Source organism: Terrapene carolina, unplaced genomic scaffold (genome assembly GCF_002925995.2).
Source record: "Terrapene carolina triunguis isolate 2854851 unplaced genomic scaffold, T_m_triunguis-2.0 Scaffold436, whole genome shotgun sequence".
Classification (NCBI taxonomy): Eukaryota; Metazoa; Chordata; order Testudines; family Emydidae; genus Terrapene; species Terrapene triunguis.
Genome location: NW_020664787.1, coordinates 400,428 through 426,840, shown reverse-complemented (window position 1 = coordinate 426,840; position 26,413 = coordinate 400,428). Strand labels below are relative to the sequence as shown.

Here is a 26,413-nt window from a genome sequence, read left to right as displayed (position 1 = left end):
CAGTGATCCAGGTAGTCCAATGTCCTGTCTCAGACACTAGCAACCAATCCTAGATGCTTCAGTGGAAGATGCAAAAAACCCCATTATGGGCAACTGTACAATAACATGCCCATAAAAAAAAAAGTTTCATCCTAATCCCAGTCAGTCATTGATTTTTTTATACTTCTGTAGAGCCCGGGAGCCACAATCAACAACCGGGACCCCATTGTGCTAGGTTCTGAACACAGACAGTCCCTGCCCCAAAGAGCTTGTAATCTAAGTACTGGTATGCTCTAAGTAAGCAGTTAGCGATTCACTTATGCCCCTGAGTAGTTATATTCCTTAGGCCCTTATGTAACTGTATATATTGTCATCCATTCAGATTACTACCCTGTTTCCCCAAAAATAAGACAGTGTCTTATATTAATTTTTGCTCCCAAAGATGCGCTAGGTCTTATTTTCAGGGGAGGTCTTATTTTTCCTGGAGCTTCGGGGCCTTATATTCCGGGGTGGCCTTATTATCGGGGAGGTCTTATTTTCGGGGGGATGCCTTATATTACAGCGAGAGGCAAAACTGGAAGTAGGTCTTATTTTCGGGGGATGTCTTACTTTCGGGGAAACACGGTAGATGGTCTATAGCACTGCTAATAATGATGTTAAAAAGGGAGAGCTCCCTGCATACAGAAATGGATCTGTCAGAGTGAACCCTCTGCTGTTTTGACTGGATCAAAGTTTATCACATTTCTACATACCCAAGTACTTATTGTTGCTATTGAATCATTTAGTCTAAGAGCCTCCACTAATGAGGAAAACTATTTCTTGCACAGATCTATGTATTGTCTGGAATGCATTTGACTATCCTTTTACATTTCATTCTATCCATTTTGCTGAAGTCAAATGAGTTCAAACTGCTGGAGTGAAGTTTGATTTATGAATAGATGTACAGTAGATAGATAACATCCAAATATAGCTTGTAACCTGTACTGCTCGAGTTATTTTTATGCCTGTAGTGTCAGACATCTCACTGCTTGCCGCCTACTGCAAACTAAGCTGAAAGGAGCTGTGGCTGCCATACTCAAAGGGCTAGGAGGAGCAGACAGTATCAAGCTACTGCATTTGACTTGTAACGGTCATACAGACATAGACCAGATTTACTGTCTCACAAATCATCAGCCTCAGCAAAAACACATCTGCTAATGTTTGAACAAAGTGTTTCATGTATCTTATCAGCCTGGCCTTGTACAAGACATTTCACTGGGAAAAACTCAGCCCCCTAAGTTTTTCCTGGTGGCAGATATTTAAGGTTAAAAAAAAGGGAGCACTAGATTTTTTTGCTAATTAAATTTGTGTATAAAGCATTGCATTAAACCACAGACTCTACTGGATATAATTTGTTTAAATAAAAATATAACCTCCTGGGGAGTTTCATTCAGACCACGAAGGCTGCACCATCCAGTAATATGGACATAGGAACTTCGAAATGCCATCCCAAAGACAATAATGATGCAGAAAATGGATAATTATTAGCCACAGCCATCTGCCAGAAACAACATGCAAGCTTTTTAAATGTATACTTTAACAGTTATCAAAGGAGCTTAATCATGAAACAGTAAAGAATACACATAATACCGATAGCTCCATTAGTAAGTAATAAAACAAGTTGTGCTACGACCACACATGTCCATCACATGTTAAAGACCACTAGGCAATATGTTATTCTAAAAAGATACACTTCAATTGAACCACAAGTTGATGCAGGAATCGTTGGGTGAAGTTCTATGGCCTCTCTTATGCAGGTCAGACTAGAGGATTGTAATTGTCCCTTCTAGCCTTAAAAAGAAATCTATAAATCTGTGTTTGAATAGATCCCATGATTAACAGAAAGGGTAGAATAAAACAGGTAAATCCTTCATGCAGCAACAGTGCTCTGAAATCAGTAATTTATCTTCATGTCCATGTGCCTCGTCACCTACCTGACACTATAAAGGCACCTTCCTGGTCCATAACTGCTGCAAGTCCCTGGTCCATAATGAAAAGCTGGTCCCTGACTAATGGTGAAATGTTATCACACAAGAGCAAATGGCAGCAACCAATTGCGCCTCCACTCTCAATGACATTCTGCTCTGAAAACAAAGAAATTTAAAATGTTTGTTTTTAAAAAACTGCAATTTTTTACCTATATTTTGACAAAGTCAGGATGTCAAATGCACTTTCTTCCATCTCGACGTGTCCTGCAGCAGAGGCCTCATCAGTAATACGCATTGGTATTAAGTTAGAAATAACGGCACCCATCAGAACTTAATTAGCCAAGTCTTGTCCTAGGTCTACGGCTTTAACTTACATGGTTTTATTATAATATGTCTATAGTACTATAGATGCATAATGATGTTTTACAGAGAAGAAACACACAGAGGAGCTTGCGGTCTCCTAGAAAAGAGTCTAATTTCGATGAAAGTTGTTGTAAACACATCCCTCACTGCATCATGGGATGAAACCATCATGTTTTTTCTTTGACTAAAACTTAAAAGGGGCCTTCACCCAAAGCTCTCACCAAAATCTTAGCACCATATATATTTAAATGGCCTCAACATTTGAATTTACCATTTTGCAAGCACAACTATTTGCATGTGTGAAGACAACTGTATACACAAATGGCATTTGACAGAAAATTACTGAACAAATGGTGGACTACAGATGTAGAGGCTGGGTTAAAATATGGCCCTTGGGGTCTCGGCTTAGCAGTGAAATGGGCTGTAAACAACAATGCTCTGGCCTGTGTTTCAAAAATAAGCATTGTCATCTCTGAATTGGAAGAATGAAATACAAAGACAAGTCAAAAGGAAGCAATGGGGTTTACTGGGTGTCCAAAGATTTTTAAGACTCAAAAGAAAAAGAATACATTCTAGAAACTAATGTACAGGTCTGTCGCATCTTACGCGCATTTAACATGCGCAATTTCAACTTTACGCAAAAACAAAACAAAAAACAAAAAAAAAAGTGTTTTAATACTATACCTGTAGTGCAGGCGATTTCGCCCGCCATTGAACTCAATGGGGTTTTGGCTATACACGGTTTTCGCTTTACGCGCTAACCGCGGAACGGAACCCCTGCGTAAGATGAGACAGACCTGTATATCCTTCATACATCCCCAAGAGACTGGGCTGGGGGAACAATCTAAAGTAAGCTCAGTATAAACACAGATTTTTTACAACCTGAAGTGTCAGTAGCAGATATTCAAGGCGGAATAAACTTTCCTTCTATGCTCATAATACAATCAGAAAAGGCCATTAATACCTACATTGTAACTTGTCACCTGTACAAGCCAAAGGTTGCTGCAACATTCCGGTTACTGTAACTTGGCATAACTCACCTTGATCCTCTGTTCAGGCAGAATTCGCCCTCTTCAGGCAGTTTCAGAAATTGGATTTCTTGGTTTTGCCATTTCTTGATGAACCTGGGAATAAACCTCCCCCCACCACCCTCACTGGCTACAGCTAAACTTCATACTTAACGAGAACTGTGTATGCCAGTGGTTCCCAAACTTTTTGCCAGCACAACCACATTTTACTGAATTATTTCCTCCCGGGACCCCAGATGGCATGGAGTATGCCATTTTGAATAACAAAATGGCATCCTCCACATAGTGTGACCTTAAATGCACCATATCTGCGAGGTCACACTGCATGGAGGACACCATTTTGTGTAGTAAAATGGCATCCTCTGCACAGCATGACCTCGCACGAACCGTACATGTGAGGTCACACTGTATGGAGGACACCCACTGGTCTACAAAATGGCGTTCTTTGCACAGTGTGACCTCATACACATGGTTCGTGTGAGGTCAGGCTGTGCAAAGCAAAATGGAATTCGCCACAAACTAGGGATTACCGTGATCCCATTTGCTGATGGCATGACCCCATTTGGAATCGCGACCCACAGTTTGGGAATCGCTGGTGTATGCACTACTGACAAAGCCAGACACAACGCTACCAAGATGGACATAAGCATTTTTTCCACTCTAGTGGAAGACAGTTAAATTTATCTGCAAGTGATAACGACCAAGGCTAAAATGGGAGGAGAACACCTAACCACTGCAAACGCTTTTGAAATTCCCCTCTTTCCTCCCTCCTTTCCTCCCCCGCCATGTTTTAAGCAATTATACTCTTCAAAATTACTGGGATTACTTATACTCGAGTTCAGTTGTGAAATTAATGCAGAGTTTGATTAGATCATAGATTTTAGGGATTTTGCACTGGACAGTATTTCACAAATCTGCACGTACATTTTTTTTAATCTGAAATTTATTTGTGAAAATATTCACAAGAACAATGAAAACAATCAAGAATATAGCATAGCTGTAACCTTAACTCATTTACATTTTAGCACTAAAATTAGCCGTTCTGTATGGTTGTCTGTGAAGCATTTAAAGACTTAATTGCTACCCTCAGAAAGGCCAGGGTATCCCCACCTGCCCTCTACCAAAATTGTCATGGTGAATCATAGGTTTCCTCCATGCTCTCCCCTCTCTGAACTACCAGATAAGTGACTTTTGAACACTAAAAAGTCACTAAAATAATTAGGCTGAAGTTCCAACAGCTGTGCTAAATTGTATCCTCTGGGATTTGAAAAGTAACAGATTATAGTTGGAAATAGATAAAACAAGCAGTCTCATATCCTCAACACAGCTAAGTTATTTAGCTACCAGTTTCTACCACAGTTCACATCAGAGTAGATGTGGGGGTTCCTGGTGTTTGAATGTTCTTTTGCTTACACCAGCCATTATTTCATTTAACAGCATCTCCCGGCGGAATGAAAACACAATCTTCTATGTACATTTTAGGATGAAATGTCCAAGTGATAACAGATAGGTTTGGGAGCTAAATGTGTATTTGTACCTTTAGAGTGAAGCACTGAAAGAAAAGTAAACATTCACCAAGTAATACTTCACACAATTTTATTTATAAAATTGTAATTATCTAACAAATTGCATATAAAATGATTTACTTCAAGTAAATACAGAATACTGCACAACTATTAAAACTATTGTCCATCATAAATGTATTAAAACATTCCTAAAAATGCACCTATTAAAAAACACAAATAGCATGATCAAGACCACTTTCAATAGCTTAAAATGAGTTACCAAGAAGTTGTGTTAAACTTCCAAAGTATAGTCCAGTTACATCCTTTGAAATCACCACAGTCTAATGCTAAAGATGACAAATATAAGCAATACATATGCACCTGAACTATGCATTTCTTCCAGACTGAAGATGACCAGTTGGAAAACAGACAACTAAAGCTCAAGTCAAACTCTACCAGCATGCAGTTCTGTTAAAGCAATACTTTCAGTCAGTAAGTGTAATTGGCTTTTACAATCAATTTTGCAACTCACAAATTTAAAAAACAAAAAAGTAGTAACACAAGAGAATACATTCAGATAAAAAGAAATGTTACACAAAGGTAAATACAACGAATAACCTTCATTGTACCCTACAATGATTTGAGGAGAGAGATTCTCCTTGAACTGGATTGGTGTTACATACCAGAGACAGGACTGAGTCACAAAGTTCGGGTCCAGATCCCAATCTCCCCAAAGTTTGGGATGATCAGATCATGGTTTTGGTTCAGGCCCATCTCTACTATGCACACAGAATGCATATGGAGACACATGGATGGAGCTTGTTGCTGACATTCATACTGCAAAACAAAAAAGACTAATGATGTTACACTGTTGATCACCAGGTTGGTGTATATTACAAGTCACAATGACTATTTTTATACTGCATATTATTAGAGATGTGAACTATTTTCTTTCTAAGCATTAAAGGTTGGCAGCTAAATGGCTCTTACTGAGGAAACAAAACTTACCAGCAGTGGCCTGGTTTAGACAACTTCAGCCTACTGGGTTAATGAGACTCAAATTAACGTATGCAATAATTTTGGCAGACAAAAATGAGGGCATGAGGGTTGGGAACCTGCATTGTGCTTTAAACACACTAGGATCAATTCTCCTTTCAACACAATGTGGATTGGATGTGTCATTAGCATTAATCCAAAAAAGTATACGCATTGCAAGGAGGGAGAATGGACCCCAAGGTTTGCATTCAGAGGTTCTCTTATTTGTCTTTGGTAACTGGAACCAATTCTATCCAGGATATTTCTGAAGAAGTGAAGATGCAGGTTCATTTTCAGGACCACACCAAGTCAAGACCTAGCACCAAATTTAGTCCTGGCATAAGAGGTGTCAGCTCCCCGTGAGTTCAGCCAGGGTTGAATTTCACCCCTAGATTTTACAGTCAATACCTTTTCAGATCCTAAGCAGGCAGCACAGGAAGAAGGTTCCTCAACTAACCAAAGCAAAAATGGGAAGCTGCTCCACCTTCATAAAACATAGGCCAGCTGTAGTTCTACATGGCAGACACTAGATGGCAGGCAATTAAAGCATTCCTGGCTCAAACCAATGGATATGTAAAGCTTCTTAAGTGACCATTCTGCTTAATTTTGATCAGCAAACTCTCACATTGTATATCTGTCATGAGTATAAATACATATTTATGATGAATAGCAGTCAGGTGCAAGAACCATTTCATTTGCATGCCACTATTTACATTTCAAATAGTATTTACACACCAGAACCTACCAAACCAGGTTCTGTCTCCTGATTCACTACAATTACCATCTCTCTGAAAGGAAAGGCGGAGGAGAAGGCTTAGAGGACAGAGAACATGTAAGCAACAGTCTCCACCACTTCAAACTCCAAGAGCCACAGTCGATATTATGGGTCTCAAACCAACAAGAGAAAAGCGCAGGCTAAAACACAGAAATTTGGTCATGTAAGACATGGCAAATAATTATTATTTAAAAGAGGGCATTCTAACAACAAAAGGGTCTAAGAATCTGGGCAGAGTGCTTAGAGGTTAGATCAACCAGAGTGAGAGTGTGTATCTGAACTCTGAAATGGCTTTAGAACTCTGGACACAGCTCAAGCTTTCAGATCAGCTGTCAGCTAATGCCATAGCCACGCATATAACGCCTAGCACATGCAAACATTTCACTCCATAAGAGGCTGCCAGAACGCTGACTGGCAACATATTCTGGAGCAGCTACTGCACTTTGTGGCTGGTTAAAATGGCCTTCAGACTTGCACCTAATACTACCACCTGAGGCATGCTAGAAATTGCCCAGAAATACAATACCTACTGTATCTTATTGCTTTAACAAGACCCTGCTGGAAGTTAAGCCTGTTTTGCCAGAATTCATGGTCTATTTGTGACCCACCTGAAGTTTTAATGGAACTTTCCAGCAGAAATATTGTTTGCATTTGGTCGGTTCTGTGTAAAATAGATCAGGTGCCAAGGCCTCGCATGACTTTCCAAACTGCCCTCCTAAATTCCAAGTGGAAGTGGGCACTCTTAGGCTACGTCTCCACTGAAAGCAGTTGGGGGAGGGGGGCGGCATGGAGGAATTCCCCTGATCATGTAGACATGCTTGCACTAGCTATCATCCAGCTAGGAGGAGTATAAATACCAGTGTAGTTGCAGTAGCTGTTACCTACGCTGCTGTTTATAGTAGCGCTAACTAGACGATAGCACAAGTACATGTACACAAGCAGGGATATCACATTCACACCCCAATCTCGCAGTGTAGTTGTAGCCACTATTACACATTCCCCTGCATACACATGTGGGGTTTGAACATGCAACATAGGCAGCTGGTTCTGAACATTCAATGTGGCTTGACCACAAGTGACTGAACAAATGGGGAGGGAAAACACAACAACAAAATCATCTTAAACAACAGGATTAGTATTCGCAGCAACAAAGGGTTGTAGAAAAATAAAGATTGTTCTTTAGTGGTTCTTAAAACAGCAGTCACTCAGGGACCTAGAGGAAACTTTGTACATTTTCTGCATATGCACCTGAAAGTCATGAGAACAAAGCCTCCCCATTTTTAAGAGCAATTCCCTTCCTTTCAGCACAATACTCCGCTGCTGGCATTTCCCAGAATTGTGACTTTGCAATAGGAGAAAGAAACTACGAGAACTGTCAGGAGAAGACAAAAGTCAATTACAGTACTACTGTGGAAATTCAAGTAGAGGAATGGAAGTTGTCTTCAGAAGCCTATAGCAGCAGCATTAAAGATCAATGGCAACCAGGATTCTGTAATGTGGACTTTTTAAATCAAAGCACTGGTTCGCAATCAATGCTCTCAGTAGGGGAGACGGGGTGCATTTCCTGAATGCTGCTTCCCTGATCTCTCCACACCGCACCATTCTACAAAACAGAGCAGTAGCATCTTTAGCTCCAATGAACTTTCCATTCTGTTGCCATCAGGCAAAATATCGTGCTCCCTTGAGGGGAAATGAACAATAGCTCCCCAAGATAAGAGGAGTGGCTAAGAAAAACATAACACTCTGATGAGATTGAACCAACTTTATTAAGGATAATGTATTATAAACACTTTCAAAGTTTAAAAAAGTCCTTTGAAGTTGCCGTTGGTCTTTAACCGCACACGCCAAAGGGTGTGGATGCTGCCAGCTACAGGCCAGGTGGAGCCCACTGGAGATTGAGGTAACACCAAATAAAAGACAAGAGTGCAATTGCACTGCTCAGCTCTTCCAAGCCATTGAATAATGGTGCGTATTGCCAGCCTTTGGGGGTAGAAACGCAAGTTGTCTCCACACAACCAGAACGCAGAAAGAAAGCATGTGTACGTGTATATGCACTCATACGTTGCATCTCTCACAAGGGAGGTTAGTGATTTGAAAGAAAATGGCATCCAAGTGTGTTCACTTTTTCTGCTCTTATCTTATTCATCTTAGGGGACACTTTGGGCCAGTCCTGAATGGTGTTAACACACCTCCTGATAGATGCCCAGCACCCGCAACTACTTCTTGAGGGAAGCAAGAGATGAGGGCAGTCAGCCCCAGCAGGACTGGGCCCATAGACACTATGCAGGGCCATAAGACAAGCTAAATGTATACAAAGTGCCTTGGCTACCCAAGTTAGTGTCAGGTGCATGATCACACCATCATTGAAATAGAGCTGATCACAGACACCTAGCCGGAGTTTGATCTACCTTCCCTCCCAATACTTGTGCTGTAGTCCAAATTCTACCGCTTCTTCCATTTCTAAAGGACCAAAAGTCTCTTGGTTGGTCCCAATACACGCTTCTTGCTTAAAAATATCCTTGTATTCTATTGGTTCAAGAAAGCATTTTGTTGTATTCAGACAGAGAGAGGCAGGATGGGAAACACACACAGAGTTAAGCAAATGAAAAACTGCTGACTCTAGGGAAGCATTTACTATAGCAAAGCTGTCCTCCTATCCTCCTTCCAAGGCAAGGAGATAGGAACTTTCCATAATCAAGTGCATCTACCAATAAATAAGTAAATTTGGATTAGAAGCCTACTGAAACATATGCAGGGATTTAAAAACAAAGTTTCTCAGATTCTAATTCCATAGCTCATGCAGGTAAGAAGAATTTAAAAAAAAAAAAAAAGAAAAGAAAGAAAGAAAACCAAAGCTTCAGCTAGGAAGGATCAAGGAAACATTTTAAAAGAAATTTTGTACAATTATAACAAAGCACTAATATTAGTGACAGCCCCAAATACATCAGGTTATGCCAAATTCCACAGAATCAATGGATATAGCCAGGGTATTTGGGTACGTACTTCATAACTTTTTTTTTTTTTAAGTTAACATATATTTCATTCTCTTTTTAACATTATACACCTGAGCCCCCCAAACCTCATGCTCCCATATATGTCCCATTCTTGCTTGGAGAAAGATGCTGGCAAATTTAGATAGTTATCCCTTCAATCTTGCTGATTCCAACCACATATTATTACAGACAGAAAGTCTGGAAGCGCTTGTATAAAAGTTTTTCCTTGTTTTTAAAACAATTTCTTGAAATGTACAATTGATGAGTGGAAAGTTGTTTCCTGTTTGATGGGTTTAGTTTCAGAAAGACCTGCAGCTATGTTTAGCTGTGGAAAACAAGAAGATGGTTCCTTCAGCATGTACTGAAGAAAGAAACCTTTTCAGGAACGTTTGGCAGCTATCAAAGAGCTTGTGACACGGAGAATAAACAGCATATCCACACACCACAATGCAACTCCGTCCCATTGACACACACCAATTAAAAAAAGAGAGTGTCCACCTGTTATTCAGAAGCAAGGATACAGTAGAGATTCATGGCTCAACAGCTTGTTGGTGATTTAAAAAAAAAAAAAAACCTGCCGGCGAGCAGCAGATTTTAAACAGCCCACCCATTAGCCAACCCCAAAGAAACAAGGGTTCACTGCAATACCAGCAGCGTAGACTTGAGACCGCTTTGGAAAGAAGGCTTCCCCGTCACCCACGTCCATACAGCTTGGTGTCGGAGTGACACACTGGAGGTTTTGGAGGTTTTCAGTTGTCCAGTGTCTTGTGGCGGTTATTTCAGCAGTTTTACCAGCTGGCTCTGACAGCTTCAATGTCACTAACCAAGTTCTGGGCTAAGCATATCCCGAATATCTGGAAAAAGATGACAGTTCGTTTACTGGGTGCACTTGACAGTCCTTTGTGTACAGTCAGTTTCCCTGGGTGGTGTGGGACTTGGACACAGCAACAGGAGAAAGAAATTTGAGAAATGCAATTGTAAAAACATTATAGAAGTTGGCAGAGGGGGCGTAGGAGCAAATGTAAAAACTGAAACTCCTTTAAGTTCATTTTTTGTCTGAAACAGACTGGATTCTAAATCAACAGCATGCCTTTAATCTGAAGTCAGAGACTGTACTAGAATTTCTTCCCACTAGCAATTTAAAAAGTGATTTTTTTGGCAACCTGTCTAGATAAGGTCAGAAATAAGGCCTCCCTACAGTCTTTGAAATCTCCCTCTCCTCCCTCCCCGCAAGGTTGCCAATTTTGCCTGGACATGCTCCTGGAGGTTTCATCACATGATATAATCTTTAATTAAAGATTAATCTCTAATTTGTGGAGACTCCAGGATAATCCTGGAGGGTTGGCAACCCTATGCCCACCCCCAATCTGACAAAATGCAGAGTTGAGTTGAGGGCAGTCGGACAAACACCCTTCTACGGATAAACATAAAATATCCTTCAACACAAATGAAGTCTCAGCCATTACTCACCAGTTAGCCCTTACTGAAAACCACTAATTCAAGGTTATTAAACAATGAAACAGCCTCATTTCCACCTCTCTTGTTGAGCGTTTCCCTGTTCTGCTTTTTAACTCTGTAACTTCTTTATGAGGAATGTGTGCTTTACCTGCAACAACGCAATCCCAATGAAGATGCCAGCAACGATAGTAAGATTGTCCTGCAGCCATTTCTCAAACTGGGGGACGCAACCTTTAGTGTAGATAACAATCTGCTGATCAACCTCCTGCAAAGGAGAAGAGGGATGAAAACACAGATAATTAGCTCAACCTTTACCTCCAATTCTATAACCTGCTTGCCCAAAGTTACTCAGATCCTTACGAAATCAGGTATGATTTAAAAAAACAAAAACACTTACCGGTTTTTGCCTGGCATCGTAGCCACACTGAGTGTTAATGACATCTTCCTAAGGGAGAAAAAAGAAAGGCAGTAAGGAGAAGTGCTTCCAATAACAAGGGACTCCCACAACATTTTCTCTCCTCAGCCTGTGATAAACCCCACGTCCCGGAAACGGACATTCTGTGGAGATGAAAGCACGAACTGGGGAATGATCCTTCTATTTAAATAAAGTAACTTTCTGCAGAAAATGTTCATACTTTGTCCCTGAAAAATACACCAAGGATAGGGCAAGTTTAGTTCAGAGTTCATCGTGGGCCATGTGAAGAGGGGATGGAGTGGAGTGGTCACTTGGTACAATCTGGTCCATTCCAAACAAGTTTGCTCTACAAAACTATTTTATAAGCCCAAGAGACAGGTTGTGCTTCTCCCTCAAAGGCTAGGGGAAGAGAAGAGAGAGATAAGCTGTGTTTTTCTGTCACCTACCCCTTTCACAGGAGGTTATCATACCCATGAGAAGGAGTCACTTGCTATTCTCCTACTGTACTGTCCCTCACTTGAGAGCTCTGGAGTGCACAGAAGGAAGTACACACTATTCTAAAGGGCATTTCTCAGTGAGTAGTACCCCACGGCAGCACTTCTAACCTATTTTTCTGAGGCTGTCATTCCTCCACATACACAGAGCTTCTGGTGCAATGAGGAGAAGCAGACCCACGGAGCAAAGCCTGCCCCATCCCACGCAACCCAATCTCTGCACACACTCTAGCCCCTTAGTAAATTAATCTGAAGAAAAACATCACCCTAATAAGAAAGATTACAATGCAGCAGCCATTCTGGGACTCTCTATTGCCAGTGTCACCTCTGGAATGCAGCCACAGGTTTCTCAATAACAAAACCCAATCATGACCGCCACTACTTCATTCTTCACAGCTGAGGATGTTAGGGAGATTCCCAAACCTGAGCCGTCCTTTGTAGGTGACAAATCTGAGGAATTGTCACAGATTGAAGTGTCATTAGAGGAGATTTTGGAAATAATTGATAAACTTAACAGTAACAAGTCACCGGGACCAGATGGCATTCACCCAAGAGTTCTGAAAGAACTCAAATGTGAAATTGCGGAATTATTACTTGTAACCTGTCCTTTAAATCAGCTTCTGTACCCGATGACTGGAAGATAGCTAATGTAACGCCAATATTTAAAAAGGGCTCTAGAGGTGATCCCGGCAATTACAGACCGGTAAGTCTAACATCAGTACCGGGCAAAATTAGTTGAAACAATAGTAAAGAATAAAATTGTCAGACATATAGAAGAACATAAATTGTTGGGCAAAAGTCAACATGGTTTCTGTAAAGGGAAATCATGTCTTATTAATCTATTAGAGTTCTTTGAAGGGGTCAACAAACACGTGGACAAGGGGGATCCAGTGGACATAGTGTACTTAGATTTCCAGAAAGCCTTTGACAAGGTCCCTCACCAAAGGCTCTTACGTAAATTAAGTTGTCATGGGATAAGAGGGAAGATCCTTTCATGGATTGAGAACTGGTTAAAAGACAGGGAACAAAGGGTAGGCATAAATAGTAAATTTTCAAAATGGAGAGGGGTAACTAGTGGTGTTCCCCAAGGGTCAGTCCTAGGACCAATCCTATTCAACTTATTCATAAATGATCTGGAGAAAGGGGTAAACAGTGAGGTGGCAAAGTTTGCAGACGATACTAAACTGCTCAAGATAGTTAAGACCAAAGCAGACTGAAGAACTTCAAAAAGATCTCACAAAACTAAGTGATTGGGCAACAAAATGGCAAATGAAATGTAATGTGGATAAATGTAAAGTAATGCACACTGGAAAAAATAACCCCAACTATACATACAATATGATGGGGGCTAATTTTGCTACAACTAATCAGGAAAGAGATCGTGGAGTCATCTTGGATAGTTCTCTGAAGACGTCCACGCAGTGTGCAACGGCAGACAAAAAAGTGAACAGGATGTTAGGAATCATTTAAAAAGGGATAGAGAATAAGATGGAGAATATCTTATTGCCCCTATATAAATCCATGGTGCGGCCACATCTTGAATACTGCGTACAGATGTGGTCTCCTCATCTCAAAAAATATATACTGGCATTAGAAAAGGTTCAGAGAAGGGCAACTAAAATGATTAGGGGTTTGGAACGGGTCCCCTATGAGGAGAGATTAAAGAGGCTAGGACTTTTCAGCTTGGAAAAGAGGAGACTAAGGCGGGATATGATAGAGGTATATAAAATCATGAGTGATGTGGAGAAAGTGAATACGGAAAAGTTATTTACTTGTTCCTATAATATAAGAACTAGGGGCCACCAAATGAAATTAATGGGCAGCCGGTTTAAAACAAATAAAAGGAAGTTCTTCTTCACACAGCGCACAGTCAACTTGTGGAACTTCTTGCCTGAGGAGGTTGTGAAGGCTAGGACTATAACCGGGTTTAAAAGAGAACTAGATAAATTCATGGAGGTTAAGTCCATTAATGGCTATTAGCCAGGATGGGTAAGGAATGGTGTCCATAGCCTCTGTTTGTCAGAGGGTGGAGATGGATAGCAGGAGAAAGATCACTTACCGGGAACGAGAAGGAACATATAGTAGTTGAAACCCTCAGGAGGCCCAGTGGCAGCCTCCCTAGCTTGCCATAGGTGTAACCCACTCAGCACGCATTACATTTCCCACTCTGTGCCCAATCCACAAAGGATATGGGTCTGTTACAGCTCCCAGCTACACAGCCTGGCTCTGCAGCTCCAGCTGTACAGATTCATGCTTTTGACTCTGAAAGCCTCCAGTTCAGTCCTCAGTGTCAGCCAAGACGGCACAGAGGGACAGAACTAGAGAAACACTCCCTCTCCCTACAACAATGATGTGCGGAAAGGTGATCTGCTAAGCTAACTTAGAAACCCAGCTAAGGCCAGTTATAGGTCCCAGTGGGGGAGGCATCCAGCACATTTGAAAAAAAAAAAAAAACATCTCACCCTGGCCCCCAACCAGTAAATTATGCCTCTTGGTATTTTCTGGTTTGTTAAAGGTATTCCAGGTGCACCATTCGATAAAGTCACCAGTTTCCTCAGATGCAGTGAGATCCCTGGGGCTGAGCTTTCCCCACCCCAGATGCAAGTGATTCACATCCTGCAGGGGGTGGGGAATTGCACTCCCTACCCCGGTATATGCATCCCAGTATATTTCCAACACAGGAGAAAGCATCAAGAGAATTTGACACAGGTGGATTGTAAGCTCCTTCCAGATATGAATGCCCTCCACCCTGCTTAAATGGACCTTCTCCACCTAAACTTGGGCTTCATTCAGTTTTGCAGATTACTTGTAACTCCACAAGTCTAAACAGCCCCAGTGCTTCCCTTGACCTCCATGAAGTTCCTTAAAGAGACTGGAGGCACAAGGCAATTGTCAAGCAAAACAAGGGAAGGTAAAACTTGGGGAACTGACAGTCCTCAAGAGATGACACTTCACTCCTATTTGCAAGCAGAGAGAACCCTTGCCCTAGTCTTTTAAGTATATGTTGATTACACCATTTTACTAGGGCTTCTTGAATGACCGATGCAGGAATTAAGCATTAGAGTTTATAAGAATTAAGTACAATATGGAAATAAGTTCACCTCCTATTACTTTCTAGAGTTGTTCAGTGGACCTATCCAACACAATGGCATAGGATGGTAATCCCTGATACGTGGGAGCTCCAGTTTCACATCCAGAGGTGGGGATGGGGGAGGAAACCCATCAAACAGACTTTATTTGTAGACCTTTCGTTCTAAAATTACAAGATTTCTTTGACTGTGCATTCCCCTTAGGATCTGGTCATATTTTGAGACACTGGATATACAGATTTGCTTCATGAAGTTATGGGCAGCTGGCAAGACATCCAAAAAACAGAGCACACTACATAGTGGTTTGTGTCTGGAAAGCTTTCCCACAGAAGGGATATCGGAGTTAATAAATCTGGGCATCCTGCTACAACTACAGGACTTCTAGCTTTGTTACAAGAGGACTTTGAACACTTATGGACACAATCTATGGAATGGAGAGATCAGTTATTTCACTGATCAATCGTGCTGCTTCTTTAGAGTGAACAGAGCTAATATTTATTTTTTAATTCTATGCTTATTGTACACCTTCCCCAGATGACAGGTATATCCCCACCCCCACACCCACCATACCACCCACACCCCCCCCCCCCCCCCCCAGACACACACAGATGATGGGACAATTTTTGCATGGATTGGTATTTAGGTATTTATAGGGATATTGTTGGTTTTGTTTTCTAACTAGTACATTTTAAAAACTAGGTTATGACAACCAGTTTGTGTTTATGTAGGGGGTGGTGTCCAAGTGGTACAGAAATGTAACGCATTAGCATAATCTATTTTCCAGTTTGCTTTAATATGCATAAAAAATAAGGTGACTAGTTGGATGGTGGCTTCAGATTATTGTGAATGCTTGTTCACAACACAGAGCAACCAGGACAGTGTTGTGCAAAAGGCAGTCACCTCTCAGGAGAGGAGGAGGAGGAGGAGGACAATAGCAAATGATGTTGCAAAGTGAAGTCTGAGATGCATTAGCAGGAGTGGGAAGCTTCTGTGGGACCTATGGACCCCTTCCTAGCTTCAGTCAACGCTACAGTACTCATAAAAGTGAGGAAGTAAAATTCACTCAACATGGAAAGAAAGCCATTACTGACAAAGTAGATGATACTAGGACTGGTAGGTTGGTTTTTAATCAACAGAAAGACTACATAATGTGTAACATTAGCCACAAAATAATCTACAGGTGCCCTAATGTATCCCTATACCAAATCCTGCACAGTCAGTAACCTGTCTCCCATATTATCGATCATATCTCACAGGTAAAAATGCACCCTTAACTTGGTTTGCACATTATAAGTGAAGAGACAACATGGAATTGTATCCATCATAAAATGCTACGAAACTTCATTAAACGAGTGTCTCCCTCAAACGGATCATCTTCACTTCTGCACAATCTCAGTTGACTGCATGATAAAGGTGCCCACCACCCAGCACGCGGACTTAGTTGTTATAATTAAAGCAAAGTCAGTCACCGGGAAGGAACAACAAATCTATGAGGGGAGAGAGAGAAGAAAGATTTCCAATCCTGTCTCAAATTCAAAAGTAAAACACATGTAAGTTCTTTGAGGCATTGACTGTAATGTATTCTAGATTTGCCTAGCACACTGGGACCCAACCTGGTTGTGGCCTGTAGGTGCTACCACAATATAAAAGGAAAGTAAAGCAAATAATAAGCAATATACATGTCTGTTAAAAATATTTTTTCCTCTTCTAAGTGTTCAGCCTTAGAGACTCTGGGAATGGGGGTAAGGAGGGTGGGGGTGAAACAGCCTGGTACCAAACTGAAAGCAACCATCATCTAACCAAGGCCAGGCTATGGTTCTTAGCAGTGCTAAAAACAACACATGCACCCAGCCAAGATAGTGATTTCCTCATTCAAATGAAAAGCAGCAAGTACAAAGCCTAAGGTGGAGACTTAAAGAAGTCATCTCTCAGGATTGGAGATCAAACTGATGTTGACTGTGCAACGTTGAGCTGCTAGTTAAACCTTGAAGTGGATAGGAAAAGCAAGGGCTAAAATAAACAGACATCTCACACACACACACACACACACACACAGCCTAACCGAAGACACCATTTCGTGTGGCAGTGATTTAAGAGAGGAGCAGCAGAACCACACCACCCTGTTGGTAACGCACTCACGGCAGGATCTTTAGTACAGCATGAAAACGGCACGCCGCAGCGCTCTCGACTCGCATTGGAATCTGTGCAATTGAAGTAAATATTGAGGTTCCAGTCATCAGCTCCGAAGGCTCCACAGCACTGCCACTAGAGCAAACACACGAGAATGAGAACATTCTGACTCTGCACGTGAATGAATATCAGCACCAACACCACACACTAGGAGATTAGAGGGAATCTGGCAACAAAGAAAAATCAAAATTCACTCCCAGTCCCATCCTGGAAAGTGATTCTTAAATTACTGTACAAATAACTCCCTGTTAAGGATGTATTGTATGTGGGCAGAACCCACCCACTAAGTGCCAAAATAAAAATGTCTCAAGTATAGGGTGACCAGACAGCAAGTGTGAAAAATCGTAACGGGGATGGGGGGTAATAGGAGCCTATACAAGAAAAAGACCCAAAAATCAGGACTGTCCCTATAAAATCGGGACATCTGGTCACCCTGCTCAAGTAACTGAATCTTCAGTACAATACACCAATGAGCCAGACAATCAGCTGCTGTATGTGGACTTGTCTCCACTGGAAGCCAACAGAGCGGCTTTGATTTAGACCGGTTGAGGATCTGGCCCAGTGTTAATCTATATTAATTTTAAATTGAACTGAGCATGTATAAAAGGTGTTTGATTGACAGTGCCAGTCAACGTCCTTTTTTCACATATATGGCACAGCACGTACAGCAGCAGTGCAAACTTCCTCCACAGTGCCTTCAGCTGGTAACTACTCTAGGGCTGAGAAAGCAGTTTGGTTTCCATGCTCAGTCCACCTGCGATGTCTCTGCTGAGATTGCCTGCTAACAAGGAATCCAGTTATGATGGCAGTTTTTATTACGTGGACACCCATTCACTAGAAATTGCACTGAGACCCTTTCATTTCACAACAGCCAAAGATTTGTGGCCGCCACCAAGCTAGGTCAGATCCAACACAATGTGTAAGACTCTGTGCATCCCGACACGTATTCACTCTCTCGAGGGGAAAAAACAAAATTATGACATACTCAAACATGAACATAAATGAATTCATTTTGGTGGGTGGATATCCCTTAGATGGCAGTCATCTAGCACTCAGGCCCTTAGACACACAGGGCCAATTTCAAAGGTGATGAGTAAGGATGCAGGCTCATAAGCTGAAGGGCCAGGAGAGAGGAGTCTAACAAGAAAGAGCTAAAGAGTAAGAATGGGATGGGCAGCATAGGCCATTCCCTGCTTGATTTACATCTTCATACAGCTCCTTGGTGTGTAACTTACATCCACTTCGATTCCCTTGCATGTCAGTAAGTAGGTAAGTGTACGTTTAAGGGAGCTTAACTTGTACGGCCTCACACACCACACTCTAAATATTACCAATTCTCTCTAAGAGACAGAGATAGGAGCCATTTCCAGATTTCTCATGAGGAGAACTTCAATAGTGGCCCAATTCCAACTAGGCTAATTACATTCAATAGACTTTAGAATTTCCCCTGCAATTTCGCTTGGATAAGTAGTTCGCCTCCTCCTACCCTGAAGCGTGGTCTAGAATTCTAGCCCTGCTAACTAGATGTCACGTCCCATCACAGAACTGACTGTATTTTCAATCAGTCTCAATAAAAAGCATTGTATGAGTGCTGCAACTAGAGATGGGCAAAAATCTTTTCAGCAAATAGTAAATTCTCCAAAAAAAAAATATATGCATTTTGGGGGCATCAAAATTATTTGCAAATTTTGATATAATTCAGTGAATAGTTTCTGTCCCCAGCCCCAAAAAACAATAATTCCAAAAATGCCATTTTGAATTGAGATTTTGTTTTGAAAAATATCATTTCAAATAGACATTTGAAATGTTTTGTTTCCATTTGAACTCGACTTTTTGGTTTTTCATTTTGTCAAAAACAAAACAAAATAAACACGAAAAAAATTCAGTTTCCATGAAAAACTAACTGAATTTTCTTTTGGATTTTTCATTTCAGCCATTGAACTGAAAAATCAGTTATTCACTTAGCTCTAGTTGCAACTCTTATAGTAATGAAATAGTTTAAGCCTCCATGAACAATGGAGAAGTCTTCAGAAACTTGTTTTTAGGAAAGCTATGTGATCTAGTGGCCTAGAGCACAAGAATGGACAACAGGAACTTGCAATTTCTAATTCTGGATCTACCAGACTCCCTCGGTGACTTTTAGACAATTCACCTAGCCTTTTGTCTCACTTCTCCCATTTATAAAATAGGGTTAATAACTAGCCTAACCTCAAATGGGATTCAGATATATCTATAGAAGTGCCATTAAGTAATTGCTACGTATATGTGCTAAGTATTATATTCTAGAGCATTTTTGTGGCTGCTTGCAAAAGCCAACAGATGAGAAGTAAAAGTAGAAACAACTTACATATTCCTGCGTGAAGTCTATAAGGTTTTGCAAATCAATGTCATCTCTGTATGCTCTGATGTTATTGTTTATAAAGAAATACAGCTGGTCTTTGATCCAGTCTTTGAAAACAAATGCCAGAACACCAGCAGTGAGCTCCAGGAAGAAAATAATTCCCAGGAATACAGAAAACTATGAGAAAGAAGAGAAAAAAAGTTACAAGAAAAGGACAATTTTACCTCTGTGGCTAAAGGCTTATTTTCCAAGGCTTACAAATAATCAGAATGTGAATGACCTGAAACTGGATGTTTTGTCAGTTTCATCAGGCTTATTAACACATGTTCAATGTACTCCTACCCACAGGAAACCTGACTCTTTTAAAAATGTTATTCATAATCAGCTGATAGTGCAGGATTGTACAGTTCTGTCTGGCACTTAACAAAGACCAACATTTTCAAAGTTGGGTGCCTAAAGTTGGATACCTCAGCTGGGATTTTCAAAAGGACCCAAGGCAGTTAGGGGTAAATGTAAATGGGACTCCCTGAGACCCTCCCCTCTGACAACATCAGCCTTAAATCCATATTTAGGTACCTAAATTTTCAAAAGGTGTTGAGCAGCCAATGGCACCTCTGAAAATCAGTTCACTTATTTGGGTGCCAAAAATTAGGTGCAGAAATCAATCTATTGGCACCTAGGTCTGTACAGTTTGGCCTAAGGAAGCATTTAAAGCAAACACTGGTAACAGCAGAAATTAATTAATGACTAAGTTACAAAGGAATGTCTGTGGAATTACTCATTATAATCACATTAAAACCAAGTAAGTTCATTAAGATTAATGCAAATGCAGTGAATGCCAAAGGCATTACTAATGACATGCCACTTTCTCTAAACATCTCCAGTGAGTCTAGTCTAGATGGAGTTTAAAAAATCCCACATGATCCGGATATATTACAGCTCTCTCTGTTCTGCAACTCTGCCTTTGATTCTCATTTTAATATTTATTTTTTGTTCATTCAGATGCATTATTAATTTTTCCTGCAGCTACTGAATAGGAGGCTATTGGCAGATGTGTTCATTTTAGAGGCATTCAGAGAAGCAAAGGATAGAAGAAACAAGAAAGTTACTTTAATTTTCTAGCCACACACAAGTAAATTGGAACTAGCTCAGGCTAGTTTATAGAAAGGCCTTGAGAACAGTAACTAAGAACCACCTCCTCCCTCTATACAGCACTTCCACCCCGGGAGCCAAACACGGCACTGTTGTTTAGTAAGAAGCTTTTTCATGTACATTTAACAGTTATGGTGATGATGGCGCAGATTAGACAACAGCTTGCCAGGAGCCAAAAGGGTGAATGGGGATCACACTAAACTTGTGTAAAACAGACCAGCCTGCAGTCACACATCTTTAACTTGAAGATGTGCCCCACAGGGAGCGTGGTTACCAAAAGACAGACAAACCAGTCTGCTCAGCTCAAGATGGCGCATTGGCTGCTGGGACCTGCTTGCAGTTTCTTTCAAGACTAATAGTCCAGGCCAAGGGAGACTGAGCAGTGCCATCATTAAGCAGTACAGGGCTGTGTTGAATTAGTCTGAGTTGTACAGAGCCAGGGATATCTACAAGGTTACAGGACCTCAATAAATAATCCCCTCTATAACTCAATATTGTCTCTTCTTTACCATGAGGGACACCATGGGGCCTGAATTCCCACACCAATGATCATGTGGGCCACATTTGGTAGAGTTTTCACGTCCCTCCCCCCCCCACACATTTTACACAGGCATCTCATTATGGGCTTTCAAAGCTCAATATGTACACTATTAAAGTAGGTTCTCTCCTTTAGTGAGAGAAAGGCCAAGCATTAGATTGGATCCTTATAATAGGCATGTGCTTTGCATTATGGCTCTTAACAGGATTGCATCATGCAAGTTAAAACTCAAAAACATAAGCAATTTGAATTACAGCTCTTTAACAGTTTCATTGTTTAAAGATAGGGAAAAACTAACTTAGCAGAGAAATACAACACACTTGTGTCAAATATCCCCAAAGGCATTTTACAAGACTGCCACAGTTAAGCAATAACACAGAACATGGTTTAACTTATGTAACTGATGAATCCAGAAATTGCAAAGGCTACTTACGAACTTGAGAAGGAAGGTATTTTCTCGCAAAGCTCCAATGCATCCTGCAAATCCCAAAATGAACATGACTCCTCCTACCACAAGGAAGAGCCAAACTGGATCAAAGCCTCCCAGGTCAGTTATGGAGGAGATATTGGACAGCACTCCCTGGGGAAAAAAAACAATGCCAAGGAATAACAGATGTGTCTGGCCTTCTATTGTGCAACAAGTCTGCTTTTGCTTTTCCTTTAAAATACAGAGAACAACATCAAATGGATGTTCTTCGGCACATATCAGAGAGCAAAATTAATAAGCTCTTGGATGCACAGCAGATGAAAAGATGGACATTTCCTTTCAATGCACTGTGTGCACTGAAACAATACGATAGAATGTGAACAACAAAATGCACCTCAGAGTGTCCTTTGCAAGGAAGTCACAGAGTATATCACGCCACATACAGTTATGAGGGATTAATTTGCCAAGAGGTCAAAGTAGCTAATAGTGTGGGAGGAAGATTAGTCTATTTTTGTTAGCTATTGTGGACAACATTTATGTGCTTTATATTTTGGGGTAGCAAGTTAAGTTCTTGCATAAACAACACAATTACAAATGCTATGGTCTAAAAAGCCATTAAGGCAACAGCTGACATTTCTTTAATTTGGTTTTAAATCCAGAGAGTGGATACTACTCAGACATAGGAAGCAAGTTCCTCAGTTGTGGGCAGTAGTTATGGGCCCTTCCTCCTAAAGATTTTAGGTCATATCTTGGGCAGACTAGATAGCCGGCCAATTCAGACCTCAGTTAGTAGCAGTGACAAAACCTCTGTTGAGTAAGCAGAGTGCAGCTAGTGACTCAATAGTTAGCAATAAAACTTGGCAATTAATTTAGAACCTCTTAGGGATTTTAAATCAGGGGTGATGTGTCAAGCTATTCAAACATAAGAGCTGTGATATGGCTTGTTGGAAACAGGATATGCAGCGTTCCTGACAGAACAACCAGTAATAACCAGCCTGCATGCCATCTCCAACTATGGAGCAGAACTCAGGTGGATTGTGATGACGGCAGCATTCCTGAGAAAGTACTATTTTGTTTTTTCTTAAATGCTCTGGGACAGATTCTGGCTGATCTTGAGATGTGCAAGGATGAGGAGAGAATGCAGGGAGCCCTTTCCCTATTCTTGCAAGCCTGCACTAAGACTATCCGGATTCTGGTGCTGAGTCAGAGACCACAAGATGGCAGGAAAAGCACGATGGTCTCACACCATTCCTCCTTTCACACCACCTGGAAAAGGACTGCATATTAGAGGACAGGAACAACAACAAAGACATGATGCAACCCAGGGCTGGAGTACACACTATAAACCAATAGCATGGATGTCATCCTCCTGTGACAGATCTCTCTCCTTCCTACCATCCTCCTGTCAGGACACGGACATTATCCCCTGCCCCATTATACTCTTTTTACACATAGGGTAGGGCTACATTTAGAGCTGGGGGGATGATGCGCAGGTCAAGTACACATACTTACTGTGACCAAGGCACCCCCGTGTTCACACCATACCCCCTACTGCAATGGTATTTGTATACAATGTGTCTTTTGAAATATCATTTGAAAACTAATGACACACTGGTCAGTAATATCATTGTGAAATGTATGTGACAATGCTGTGTGTGGAATTATGGACACTCATTTTAAAGAGCTTTAAAGTCTGTGACTAAAAGGTGTTTAAACCAGGTATGTCAGGGGGAGTTGATAAACAGGTCTTCTCAAGACAAAGGAAAGAGGCCAACACCTCAAATCACGTGTGGCCAAATTCAATGGGCTATTCATGCATAGTGGAGGTTGCAGGAAGAGAACATTTACATTGTAAAATTGCAGCAGGATGCATCACACTGGAATACACCAACAGACACCATGGAGTCGGTCCCCTGGAGGAGACAGGGGATCAATTTGACCCTTGAAATAAAACGCAGATTTTGATATGTAAGGGGACACAAACACTCTGGATCATCCTTCAGCTGAGGAGACAAGGAAAACCGCCTTGGACTGTGAGGTGATCAGCCAGCTATTGCTGGAAGAGGAAGATTAGTGAGGAAACTATTTTGAACAAAGACTCTAGCTTGTCAAGTTACGTCATAGCCATTAGAAAGTATTTTTACTTTTATTTGTTTGTAACCATTTCTATCTTTGTTCCTCCTACTTGGTATCATTTAACCTAAGTCACTGTGTTAATAAAACAAGTTTATTTTTATTATAAACCAACTCAGTGCTGTGTTTGGAGGGAAGGGTGTGTTTATCACTTACGTTACTAATAAGCTGTAATCCACTGACTCTTTAAAAGAGCAGCAAACTTAATATCTTCTGTGAGTGTCCTGTGGCGGGGCTGTGCCTTGCCAAGAAATATCTCTGTGGAGCATGGGGGCTAGAGTTCAATGATCATTACCTGCTAAGCAAGGTTTGGGGTGGGAGAGCTTTGGGCTGTTTACTGGTGAGGAAGACAGACTGGAGTGGCAGGGAGCTGACACAGAGTCTAATTTCCTGCATAGCTCACTCTTGCTGAGGCAGAAGGTAACAGTGGCTCACAGCAGAATGTTATACTTGCACTAGGTCTCATCAAGCTAGCGTGCTAAAAGTACTAGCATAGCCATGGTAGTATGGGCAGCGGCGAGTGGCAGCACGGTCTGGCTGCCCTGAGCACAAACCCACCAGGACCCAGTGGGTACATATGCGGGGGAGGTAGCCCATGCCACCACTCACTACTGCCCATGCTACTGTGGCTACGTTAGTATTTTTAGCCAAACTAGCATGAGAATGTCTTCTTGAGCTGGGAATCACACCCCCATCTCAGTCACTAGGAAGACCAAAATAGATTTAATGGCGTAATATTACAGAATAATGCTGACAGTCGTCCTGGTCTGAAACAGGCTGGTTGGTGTGCAAGCTGAAACAATCATCGTCAGTCCTTGGCATTTTCAGCAAGTTATAAAAAGCGTACCACTAGACTTGCTTCTAACTCTTATTATGTACATCCTACAAAGGAGGCACTGCAACAGCTCTATGGATATGCATGAAACATAACAAGGAAACAACAGACAGATCCATGAGAAAGGCTGGCCTTGGAGGTACACAGGTCAGGAAATAGACCCTTTGCCCTAGGAATAAAAGAAATGTTCTGCATGATAAAACAATGACTTACCCAAGTTCTGCACATACACTGTTTCCACATTTTCCTTAAGGACCTACAGTAACTACAGTGTTAAAGGAAACTCTGGCTTATAAAGAAAAACTACATATAGTCTTGTGTTACAATAGCTCTCATAGATCCCAGATGATATCATAACACACACTAGTTCTGGGAGGGCTAACGTAGGAGATGTAGCAGGGGTGTGCTCAACATTTTCTTTTTTTAAATAAAAACTACCATCGAAAGGGTGAACATTGTTACTTAATGGCACATACTTTTTTTAATCTGATGTCGTAAGAGACTTTGGGCTTATTTAAAATCAAACCACCACAACATTCAAATCCTATGGAGATGGCCTCAGGCAAATTCTACTCTGACTTACAATAGGTAAATCTGGAGTATTTCTAGTGACTTCAGCGGCGTTACTCTGGATTTACACACACAGAAGTGAGAACAAGATATACCTCTCTGTGATCATTTTATAGCATACAAGGCTCAGTCATGCCCCCACTAAAGGCAGCGGAAACAGAACCCAGCTAAATAAAGCTACTATGTATTTACATTCTTTTCATAATCTGTACTGACCCCTAAGGACACAAAGCTAGATGCCTTTCTGGATCTTCTGGTTTAGCAGGGTTCATAAGAGGCCAGTGCTCAAAATGCTGGTCACCTAGGATCTCTAATACTGTAGCTCTAATTTGCCCTAGTCTCTGTTCTTTTCCTCACCTGTTATAGAAAGAGAGCACACACAAGGGGAGACTCCTCAGGGTAGCCAATTTCTAACCTGTATTGAGCCAGTAGAAGCACTACCTGCTAATGTATATTGTCCCTTTACACACCAGTTTTGCCTGCCCACTTTTGGTTATCACCAGCCTTGTATGAGTAACATTGAGCTATGCCTCAGGACAGAGGAGCTCTGTGGAGCACATGCTATATAATTTGCTCTCATGTTCTTGTGTACTGTTGGATCATTTTCTCTCACTGTACACAGAAGCTCCAGTTACCAACATCCTGGAGATACACAACTCAGGATATACAAGAGAGAGAGAGGTTTTGGCAATAAAACAACAGCTTGTAGTCTGAATGATAAACATGGTTTATAAACGATAAACAAGAGGTCTGTTGTTAACCTAAAGATATTCTCAGGTACTTTGATAGCAGACTCCTTAATGATGAAATATGGTGTAGACTATCTTATAGCCCTCTCCTTTCCCGAACAGTTTGAAATAAGCTCTTAAGATCCTTATTTGCTTAATGACTACTTTGTTTCGGTCTTCACCGAGAAGTCTGAAGGAATGCCTAACATAGTGAATGCTAATGGGAAGGGGGTAGGTTTAGCAGATAAAATAAAAAAAGAACAAGTTAAAAATCACTTAGAAAAGTTAGATACCAGCAAGTCACCAGGGCCTGATGAAATGCATCCTAGAATACTCAAGGAGCTAATAGAGGAGGTATCTGAGCCTCTAGCTATTATCTTTGGAAAATCATGGGAGAC

At 41.2% G+C, this 26,413-nt stretch overlaps 1 protein-coding gene across 3 annotated transcripts in view; it reads right to left on the bottom strand.

The window, feature by feature from the left end:
• Window positions 1–4,916: 4,916 nt before the first annotated feature.
• Window positions 4,917–26,413, bottom strand: part of TSPAN5 (tetraspanin 5) — a 116,597-nt gene continuing 95,100 nt past the window's right edge. For all 3 annotated transcript variants that reach the window (XM_024212830.2, XM_024212831.2, XM_024212832.2), the window contains 6 exons: window positions 21,756–21,902; window positions 19,639–19,809; window positions 17,241–17,366; window positions 11,501–11,548; window positions 11,252–11,368; window positions 4,917–10,499 (listed from right to left, as the gene is read on the bottom strand). In XM_024212830.2, the coding sequence (XP_024068598.1) occupies window positions 10,434–10,499; window positions 11,252–11,368; window positions 11,501–11,548; window positions 17,241–17,366; window positions 19,639–19,809; window positions 21,756–21,902 (675 nt within the window). In that variant the 3' untranslated portion in view covers window positions 4,917–10,433. The remainder of the gene's footprint in view (window positions 10,500–11,251; window positions 11,369–11,500; window positions 11,549–17,240; window positions 17,367–19,638; window positions 19,810–21,755; window positions 21,903–26,413) is intronic.